The sequence below is a fragment of the Alligator sinensis genome, unplaced genomic scaffold, assembly GCF_000455745.1.
Source record: "Alligator sinensis unplaced genomic scaffold, ASM45574v1 scaffold1086_1, whole genome shotgun sequence".
NCBI classification, from domain to species: Eukaryota; Metazoa; Chordata; order Crocodylia; family Alligatoridae; genus Alligator; species Alligator sinensis.
In genome coordinates this window covers 932687-943582 of record NW_005842600.1, presented here as the reverse complement: position 1 = coordinate 943582, position 10896 = coordinate 932687, and the positions used below count along the sequence as shown (strand labels likewise).

Below are 10896 nucleotides of genomic sequence, written 5' to 3'. Positions count from 1 at the left end.
GGGTGGGGGGGGCGAGGGGGGGGGGGGGTGTTAGCCTCTTGGCTTGTGATTCCAACCCCTGTGATTCTCTCTATACCAGTGGGAACTCCACCTTGCTGCTTGTGCCAGTCACTAGGGCTACAGAGTTGACACGCTGGCTAATCTCCAATCTATAGCTTGGCTGTTATAGCATTTTGGTGGGGAGCACACAGTCCTGTCCTTTCCCGTCCTTCCCAGGTGAGCGGGACCTAGAAGTAGCTCTCCTGCCCCCTGAGCATGTACTCCTAACCCCGAGACACAAGGGCTAAAGTATGAGCAGGTCTCCTCCATTTTGCTCCCAGCAGGTCCACACACAGGCAGATTCTGCTTCGCTCCGTGGCAGAACAGAATCCAAAATGGCAGGTACGTGGCTAAACCTGCAACTTTGTATTTGTGTAACTGCCTTATCACTGCATAAAGTGAAATAGGAGTTAGTCTTTAGGGCCCAGTCTGGGTTTTTCCACATGTCTTCATGAAAGTTTCCTTTTAGACCAGTGGTACCCAACTTCTGACATCTGACCTGAGGGTCTCCCACTGGTCTGGAAATGTGGTAGCAGGGGTAGTATCAATTGCCACTCCCTTGCTGCCAAACTTCTGGACCTATGGGGAAGCCCCATAGGCCAAACAGCATAGCCCAGCATGCAAGATCACACTGGCACACAGGATCACTCTGTGGTGAGATCCACCACGCAGGGTCACTCTGTGGCCAAATCCAGCACAGGGGAGTCAAGCCAGTGCATAATCTAGGTACCGTCAGGCTGCAGCCTTGAACCTAGATTCTTGACCTGACAGCACAGCTGCTGGTCTTGGCCTGTCAGCCCATGGCTAGCCCTCTAGTGCTGTCAACGCTACTGTGGAAACCTTCAGTAGGGTCTAACCTCCACCTAGTCCCTGTCACAGGACTGGCTGGCTGGGGTCAGCTGACCCTCTACTTCCCCCATATATAAATCCCTGGCCTGGAACAAAAAGCATTTGGGGAACTTGATTTAAGATTGTCATGTTACTCCCTCTGGCTTGCTCCTTGACTTTACTCTCTGTTTGACGTCCTGGCTTCCTGCCTTGGATTTTTATCTTGGGTTGAACTCCTGGCTTTGACTTCAGATCCTATTTACCCAGCCTAGCTCTAGCTGGTGCTTTGATTCCCCAGTGGTCCCAGACCTAGCCACTTACATCCTGTTGCGACAGGCATGTGGACTCGGGCTAGCACACACAGCTGGATCTGGCGTGAAGGGCTGGGTAGGCTTGCTATGCACATGGGCTGACCCTGCATGCTGACCCCATGCTGGATCTGGCCCGGAGACTGGCCCTGTGCCACCCATCTGGTTCACGGGGTAGGAAGGCTGAGCATCATGGTCTTAGATGGTCAAATACAAGCAGAAGAGCAGAGCCACTTCACCCAGTGCTGACTTGCTGCCATCCTGGGGAAGGAGCATGGATGTGTTCAACAGTTCAAGGCAACATGAAAAATGTTGTAGTAACCACAAGAGCTCAGGGGGTTTTGATGTCTCTGGCTCATGTTAGAAGGATAAAAAGGGACGATGACATGTCTTCCAAATTGTATTATAGCTGGACACTAGCCCTGTGTGACAAGGTCTGAGCCCCAGGGGTGGCTGTCATGCCCCTGGTAGCCATGAAGCTCCTGCTTGGCTCTCACTCTAATATTGCCCTCCCTCAATTGCTTTCCTGCCACGTCTTGATCTTGTTAAAGATTGAATAAGGGAGGCTGCCTCTGGGCATTAGGGTGAGCCCCAGTCCTGCTAAACCTCTAATGGGGGTCCCCTGCATCCCACTAGTCTCAACTGCATGCTTAGGCTCAATAGGACCTCTCAGCCTGCCTATGCCTCTGCAGGGCACCTGTAGCCTTAAAGGCTAATTGAATGGCTCTGTTCCGCCCCTACACCACACCCCAAGCATTGCAGATGTGACTGTACTATCACCATCACTGTATTGCAGGGTGAGGCTGAGGCCTTGTTGGCATCCTCCCCTCCTGCTCTTGCTGGACCCTCTTAGCACAGGTCCATGGACCTGGCTTCTAGGCTCCAGCCTCCTTGACTTCAGGTTCCAGCAGTGACTCCCTGAACCTGTGGCCCTTCCTGGGCCCTGACCACAGTCTTGGCCAGTCGAGATCACCAGGCTCACTGTCTCTGGCAGTCCCCAGCTACAGTCCCTCCTGGACCTTGACCCTGTCCTGAGCTCCTGGACCCTCAGTATCTCCCCAAGAAGCTCCTACCTGAGCTCCTGGTCCCTCAGGGTCTTCCTAGGTTACCGGTTCTTTAAGTCTGCCACAAGTCACCCTCTGAGGCTCAAGGATAAACCACCAGTGCAACCAAAATACAAAGCATCTTACCCAGTTTCACTGTCTGTTCAGGAGCCTTGCTGCTATCTTGCCAGGCACTTCTACCTTCAAGGCTCAGGTGCTGGGCTTATATGGCTTAAGCCCAGACCCATCTAGTCGGGTGGATCCTTAATCAGCCCTCTTTGCCACCTCGAAGCCCCTGTCAGTCTGCTTGCCCTCCTAGAGGGGCAGGTGCACCCCAGCCCCCCCTGTCACACCCTGCTTCAGGGAAGATGGAGAAGTTCTTAAAGCCTCTTAAATATAACAATGACCCTATTAAGTGCTCTAAAATCAGCATACTTTCTCTTGACACTTTTGGTGTGGCTCATGGATGGAAGGGGGCATAGAGCCAGTAATCCAAATTTAGGATCTGTTGAGCAATGTTTTTTTTGTGGTTTGTTTTTTTTTGGGTGGGGGGATACAGCCCTCTGGAAAAATGCATGTTTCCTAACATATGCACATCCCACCAGCTTTTCTAGAATACTGTTGGTCTCAAACCACAGTTGCAGTCATTCCCCAATGGATCTCAGTTCAACATTTATCCTCATTAATGCAGGGCTCCTACAGCTCTGCTGAAAATGAGATTTAAAGAGTTGGGCTCTCTGGATTAACCTAGGCACACATGAAAAAAGACTGGCCAAAAAAGGCTTCTAGCCAGGCAGTTCTTCCATGACCTAGCTGGCCTGGGGCAGTCTGCAGTGCTCTTTCAGTTTGCAATATTCTCCCGCTATTTGTTAGCTTGAACATGAACCTCTGCAGAAAGCTGTAGGTACATTGCTATCATCTAGTGTGGGATGTCTTGAAGTGGGAGGAGAATGTAACTCAAGGGCAGACGATAATTCAGAAGCTGTGCTGTTTTAAAAAACAAAAATAAATGACACAGGCCAGTGTTTGCTGGGAGAGGAGGGAGGGTAGGGGGACAGAGTAGTAGAGGTGTGGAGTTTGAGGAGAAGGATAAATGGGGATGGGTGATAGTGAAGGATTGGGAAACAATGGGCTGGGGTATAGAGGAAAGGAAAGGATTAGGGGTAGGGGGCCTGTCAAAAGCACATCTGCTCCCAGTGGTGTATATGTTTGATTCTTGGTGGTCTGAACACCCTCCCCTGGGCTCCTCTGTGTTGCAGGATTTGGGAGGTCGTGTCTGAGTTCCTTTTTCTGTTTCCCTTCCCCAACCCCATCTGGGGAAGCCTCACCCCTCTGCATGGAGAACAGGAGAGCTGGGAGCATGCACCCAATGGATAAATGGAGTAGGTGACACCTCTCAGAGCTAGGTGCTGTGCATTTCCATGGGATGTTCTTGTTCATTTGAACTACCAAAGTGAGGTGAGGACCACATCAAACCTATCTGAGCCAAGCCTCCTGTGCTGCAGATGATTTGCAGAGCCTCATCCCTCTGGCCTGCTACACCTCCCTTCTCCCTCCCCACCTGCTGATTTCAGGATCATTGGCAGAAGATCTGGAAATAGTCAGGAAAACTCTGACCATTTTCATACAAATGCCAGGTCTCCTGTAGGGCAGGTAGAAAAGGCCCAGCCCTTTAAAGGATGCTCTAAAATCTCCATGATTATTTGGATTGTCATGAAATTTATCCTGCTTCATGAGGATGAGAGTTAGGGTTTGTCGGGGTCATTTCATCCAACAGTTTTTGAGATACAGGCCCCCAACCTATAACAGCACTTTATGGAATTAACCAAGTCTGTCTTTTTTGCGCCCAAACAACAGAGCTCACATCAGAGCCCTGTTTGTTGTTCCCCCCCACAGCACTCTCAGCTACTTGTCATGTCTGAGCTAGTGCAAGTCACCTGCCGTTCCATTAAGGAAGACAGATTGAAATCTGTGTTAAAAGATAAGGTTCTTGCAGATCAGTCAGTGCTGAAGTCTCTTGTCCCAAAGAGACACTGGCAGATTTTCAGGCTGCCTGTGGTTACATGACCTGGGTGGCCCAAAAGACCTGCGTTGGCTATTGAACCCGAGTTCTACCTGGACCTCCTGGTTTGCAGAAGTCTGAGTATCACTGGAGTCAGCCTTCTGGAAGGGCATCAGGGCAGCCTTAACTCTGTGTTAAGGACATTTTTTTTTCCAGCAAATAGAGAGGCAGACTTGGAATTTTCCTATTGGATGGGATAATGGTTTGGGGGAAAGGTGCTACTTCTGGTCCTTGGGTGCAAAATGCTGAGATCTCCTAATGTGAGTAGGGGACGTGGACTCTGTGGTTGATGTCCCAAGGCTAATGAGGAGGACGGTAGCATTTATGGCTAATGAGTGGCAGAAGTGGCGGATGGTCTGTGATGGTTTCTTGAGGTCACATGTGAAGGGTGAACAGACAAGCAAAACTTCAAGCCAGCCACCTGTGGTAGAGAAATGAGCACATATGTGGGTGTACACCTAGGCAAACATTAATTTATTCCATGTCCACATGCTCTGCCATGTCTGATGTTCAAGATCTGGCATGGCAGGTTGCATAGTTTTTGGTATCTGGGATAAAATTCCTCAAATCCTGTCATGCAACTGCTGGGGCTCGGGGAACCTGGCATTGGGAAGTTTGGAATCAGGGAGTTGTTCCATCATGGGCTCTACACATACCTGGAGCTTTAAAAAGCACATAGGCTACTGGCTAAACACATGCTTTTTAAACATGCTGATGCATCAGGACCTCCCTCATCCCAGGAGTCTGTTGTAAGGAAGCAGCAGATGAATTTAGTTTTGTGTAAAATGTGAGGTAGTCCCAGCTCTTAGCTAACTGAAATCCTAAAGCATGCTGAGATGTGAGTGAAGACTTGGGGGCATTGACACTACATAGTAGTTTTGTGTCAGAGAGCACCAGTTGGAGTTTCCTGGTGTTTCTGATTTGCATTCATCCTGTCCTATTGGCTTGTGTTCAGGATGAAGATTTTTAGACTTCTCAGCCTAGAAACATGAGAAACAGCTCTGAGGGTATTGAGATGCTCATCTCGTGGCTGGGAGAGGCAGAACACTCCCCCCAAACTGCATAAACCCTGCCCAGACCGAGGAGGCAGCTTCACCGTGCAGTTTAAGAAAATGAGCGACTTGGACATGGTTGCCAACCTCAGGCACAGCAATAGCGGCCTCTCGAAGGGCAGGAGGAAATCTCCCAGTCCCATGGGCACCAATGAAAAGGTAAGTCCACCCTGCACTGCAGACAGGGTGAAGCTAGCAGAGTGACTCACTATATTTAGGAGTGAGGTTAATGGAGATGGAGCAGAGTGCCACTAGCTCAGGAGTAGGTTATCTGGAAAACAGGTTGGGAGACCCTCAATCTCCCTCTGTTCCCAGCCTTGTGATGGGGCTTCTGCTGGACTCTATGCCCTGTGATGCCTCCTGATCCTTTGGGTCTGCCTAGCCTTAGCTTTGGGCACCATCTACTCTGTCTGGCACGCAGTGTCCAGGCTGAAAACCTACCAAAGGGGTGTTGGGTTCCTCTTGGGTCCACTGCTGTCATGACCTGTGTTTCTGTATCTGTGAACTAGGAGCTCCTGTGCTCTCTTGCCCTGAGTCAGTGAAGTACCCTGAGTAGTGTCAGTCAAATGTAGGAACATGTATTCTCTAGTCTTTGGCTCCTTCCTCTTCCTCCTCTCTATCCCACAGGGGAATCTTGGCATGTGGATCCCTGAAAACATCCGGAAGAAGGAGTGCATATACTTCATTGAAAGCTCCCAAGCGTCGGATTCTGGGTCAGTTAAATGCTTTGCCGTTTTCCCCCTCGTATTTGCTTTCCGGTTGCCACTCCCATGGCAGGCAAGTCAAGGCAACATTGATCTAGCATGTGACTGCATTGCAGTCTGCTCAAGGGGCAGATGACATGCTCTTAGCTTTTTTCCAGGACACTCAGCACCAGAGCTGGTGGAAAACGGAGATATTAGCTGATCATCCCTCTGTCCCTATGAGACAGAAGTTTCCTCTGGGAAAATTTTGATTTTTCTGAAACTAAAATCGACATGCCACATTGCTGTGGATTGCGTGCTCTTTCCTATGGTTGCACATTGCCTCACAGGAGTGCTATGTTTAGGTGCCTCCTGCCCTCATTCTCTTCTTTGGGCTGGGCTTCATGTCCAGATTACCTGACCAGAGATGCTGTGACCTGGGGCACATCTGGGAGAGGCTGTCTGGCCAGCCTTGCCATTAGGGAGCAAGGTGGCACAAAGTACTTAGAACTGTAATTCCTTTGGGCCGATTTCACATTGGTCTGACCGGAAAGGAACATTTTGAATTTTCCAAATCAATATTTGGAACGTTGCATTCCAGAGACCTTGTTGCCATGTTGGTTCTTTAGTTGGATTTGGGATTTAAAACAAGTCAGTTTCCCACAGGATGGAAATTCCTTTCTATCATTTCACTCCAGTCTGGACAGTCTTCTCACCCGGGTGACTTCTGGGTCGCAAGCAGAGTGTTCCCAGGCATTGGTGTTTGCATGTGTAAAGGAAATGCCCCCGCTTCCCATCCCACGTTACCCAAGGTTGCATCCGCGCTTTGACTGGAAGGCACTCCCCTTCCATGCCTGTTTGTTCTCAGGCAGATGGTGCTTCTTTTACAGGAAGGTGGTGTGTGAATGTGGCTACCCTAGGGAACAGCACCTGGAAGATGCGATAAAGGCATCCATTTTACTGGGAAAAGAATGGGACCCCCGGAATCATGTCCAGGAAATGCCAACAGATGCATTTGGTGAGATCAGCTTCACAGGCCTGGGACAGAAGGTGGGGAAGGTGGGTGTCCCCTCTGATGTCTAAGGGATTGGGATCCCTTATTTAAACCCTGCCATCTTGCCTGATGAAATATGCCTCCGATGAAAGCACTGAGCTGCTTCAAAGGGACCAGAGAAAGGGAGGGCCTGGATGGGAGCACTTATTTCACCCAGTCCTGAGCTCACAGGGGCAGGGGAAGAAGCCCAGAGCAAGGTCTCAGACCTGAGGCCTCCTATGAAGCCTCCAATTGGGCCTCACAGCCTGGAAATCACAGTTCGGTGTGTGACATTCTCCGGTTCCCCTGCCCCATGTTTCTAGAGGTTGACTCCTATGTTGGTGGGAGAAACCAAGACCAACCCCCAAAACTGAGTGCGACCATGTGGTGGGACTTGGAGAGAGAGAATAAGAGTGAGCAGGTGAACATTGGAAGGGAAATCTACTGTGTGCCCCTTCCAGGGGAGCCATTAGAGGGAGAAATCCTAATTGTTCTGAGTCAGGAAGAAAGCACCTGTGCATTCGGCACTGAATCAGCAGCTGCATACACTACATGTCATCCCAGCCTCTTCTACAGGAGCTGGGGGCTGGGTACTATGTGACTTTGTTGAGGGCAGTTTGAGCTGTCTCTAAGGAGGTGGACAGGGTGGAGGGAGAAGTTGCCCTCAGTGCCACCTGGGTCTTCTAGGTAAGGGTTTGGGTGGGGAAAGGACAGGGCTGTTCTGCCCTGGTTCCTTGGGGGAAAGGTAAATTTTATTCCTGTGCTGGCTTGGCCAAGCTCCAGGATGGCTTTACTTCAGGATGGATCTGGTAGCGCACACAGGTTTTTGGTCTTTTCTTTTTTTCCCCTCTCTCTCCCCACGTTTCTTCCCCCACCCACAGTATGTGCGTGTCTCCTCCGACACCCCGCCGCGCATCATCTACCACCTGATGACCCAGCACTGGGGCCTGGACCCTCCCAACCTGTTAATCTCTGTGACGGGCGGAGCTAAAAACTTCAACATGAAGCAGAGACTGAAGAACATCTTCCGGAGGGGCCTTGTCAAAGTGGCCCAGACAACAGGTAAAACAGCCCTCTGGTGCAGAGCCCCTGGGGAAAGGCCCTGATCCTCTCTGCAGCTGGGAGGGTCCGAGGGCTCCTGAGACTGTGACAGAAGAGAGTCTTGTTTTATCCCTTTGGGAAAGCACCAGGGAGAGCCTTTACTTGCCCCCCACCCCCTTCCTGGGTCCCAGGGATTCCTCCTTCAAGTCCTTATCTCTCTGCACTAGAGGGCATCTGTTACAAAGATGACAAGACATTTAACAATCTACCACTTCTCTTAGCAGTCTTTTCCAGTGGTTCATTCCCCTTGCTGATTTATATCTCATTTCTACTTGAAAATGAGGGTTGGAAGGAACTTCAGGAGGTTACATTTAGTCCAACCACCTGCTTAAAGCAGGACCAGTCCCAACTAGATCATCCCAGCCAAAGCTTTGTTGAGCCGTTCCTTCACAACCTCCAAGGAGGGACTTTCCACCACCTCTCTAGGTAATCTGCTCCAGTGCTTCACCACCCTTCTAGTGAGAAGGCTTTTCCTAATATCCAACTTAAACCTCCCTTGCTGCAACTTGAGCCTATTGCTCCTTGTTCTGTCATCTGCCACCACTGAAAACAGTCCAGCTCCATCCTCTTTTGAACTACTCTGCAGGGAGTTGAAGGCTGCTATCAGATCCTCCCTCAGTCTTCTCTTCTGCAGACTAAATAAACCCACCTGCCCCAGCCCCCGAACCATTTTGGTTGCCCTCCACTGGACTCTCTCCAACTTGCCCACATCCTTTCTATAGTGGAGGAGACCAAAACTGGACACAGGACTCTAGATGTGTCCTCATCGGTGCAGAATAGAGGGGAATAATCACTTCCCTCGCTCTGCTGGCAACACTCCTACTAATGCAGCCCAGAATGCCATTAACCTTCTTGGCAACAAGGATGCACTGTTGACTCGTATCCAGCTTATTGTCCACTGTAATCCCCAGGTCCTTGTCAGCAGAGCTGCTGCCCAGCCAGTCAGCCCCCAGCCTGTACTGATGCATGGGATTGATCAGTCCTAAGTGCAGGACCTTGCACTTGTCCTTGTTGATCTTCATGAGATTTCTTTTGGGCCAAACCTGCAATGTTAGCTTCCAGCAGGTCTTGTTCTGCATTTGCCTGCTAGATTTTGAGGCTCACTACCAACAAAAATCTTCTCCTCATGTAGATGCTTCTACTCCAATCGCCTCTTAGCCCTCTATGGATCTACAAAACATTTAGGCCAGATTCAAAGTAGTTGCTTAGGTGCCTCCCCCTGGGTGTTACAACACTCACATATCATGCTCTTTGCTTTGGACAGCAATTCAGTGTGGCCAGTCAAGGCACCTAAGATCCTTACCCAATCAAAGGAAAGATTTGAAGGAACTTACTAAGAGCAGTTCAGGTTTGGGTGCTGAAGGGTTGTATGCAGAGAGTGAGGAGCAGTAGGCACCTCTGAGGTGATCAGAAAGCCCAGGAGGCCCCAGAGATGGGTGAGCTTAGGGCAGTATTTGAACTTCTGCCTCTCAGGAGTGCAGGTGCTGGACCAATGCTGTCCATTAGGTGTCTCCGTTCACTTGCAAATTTGGAACATCCAACCTCACTTCTGAGGTCAGGAACATGTTGGTGCTGGTGACACTCGCCTTTTGACCAGTAGCCTAGTGATAAGAGCAATTCCTCAGGAACTGGGAGACCTGGGTTCTTGGCCTTCCTCAGCCTGAGGGGGTCTGAACCCAGATCTTGTATCTCCCAATGAATGCCTTTACCATCAGGGACTTTCCACCCTTTCCAGGGAAGCAGGGCCACTGGAAAGCCATGAATACAAAAGTCATGGGGCTGGAAGGACAGCAAGTAGGAGGGAGCCTGCCTCTGTAGCCTAACCATTACAGCACTCCCCTGGGATCTGATCCTGCTACCAAGAGGGGTCCCTTGTGGACCATGGAGGAAGGCTCCAGAGCTTGGATTAGGGAAAGCTCTAAATCCCAGGCTGACAGACTGAGGTTTCTGTGGGCAGAGTATTGGCCTTTCCAACCTTTGCTCTGTCCCTGCAGGTGCCTGGATCATAACGGGTGGGTCGCACACTGGTGTCATGAAGCTGGTGGGGGAGGCTGTACGAGACTTCAGCATGAACAGCAGCTACAAAGAAGGCGAGATCATCACCATTGGCATAGCCACCTGGGGGACTGTATACAACCGTGAGAGCCTCATCTGCCCACTGGTGAGGTTGAAGGGCTGCCAGAGATGAGTGTTGGCCAGGACAGGACGCTGGCCTGATAGAGGAAGGAAAGATGATTATTTCTGCCTAAAATGTCTGAATATGCATTTGACTGAACCTGGCTCTGGGTGTAGAATGTAGTTGGACACACGCTCCATGGAAAGGACTGTCTTTCCTGCTGGGCCTGCCTTTCTACAGCAGGACCGTGGCTTCCAAAGGGGCTTGGTGGCTTAGTAAAGTTCAGTGAGACTTAGACATCTGATGCTCTTAGGTGCTGTTGAAAATCTCAACCTTTAAACAGCACCCTACCTAGATTCTTGATAGCCCCGGGCAAACTTTTAGTATCAGGTCCCCCTTCTCCAGATATAATGATGATAATAATAATCAGACAACAGAAAAAAAATTCCGATTTTTCAGGCCCCCTGTTTGGGCCCTGGGCACCTGCCCATTTTGTCCATGCCTGTGTCCAGCTCTGTCTTTAAAAATGCTGCGTGAAAATATTTCCAGCCACCTGCTGATTGGCAAACATAATGGCCCAGCAGCTGAATGCACTCCCCTTGCAGATCAGGTACATCTTAGCTCTAACATT

General features: G+C 50.2%; 1 protein-coding gene across 1 annotated transcript in view; it reads left to right on the top strand.

The window, feature by feature from the left end:
• Nucleotides 1-10896, top strand: part of TRPM2 (transient receptor potential cation channel subfamily M member 2) — a 51254-nt gene that overhangs the window by 6615 nt on the left and 33743 nt on the right. Inside the window, exons 2-6 of the mRNA XM_025214735.1 lie at nt 5236-5491; nt 5960-6045; nt 6906-7074; nt 7930-8110; nt 10144-10310. Coding sequence (XP_025070520.1) covers nt 5393-5491; nt 5960-6045; nt 6906-7074; nt 7930-8110; nt 10144-10310 — 702 coding nt within the window. The 5' untranslated portion in view covers nt 5236-5392. The remainder of the gene's footprint in view (nt 1-5235; nt 5492-5959; nt 6046-6905; nt 7075-7929; nt 8111-10143; nt 10311-10896) is intronic.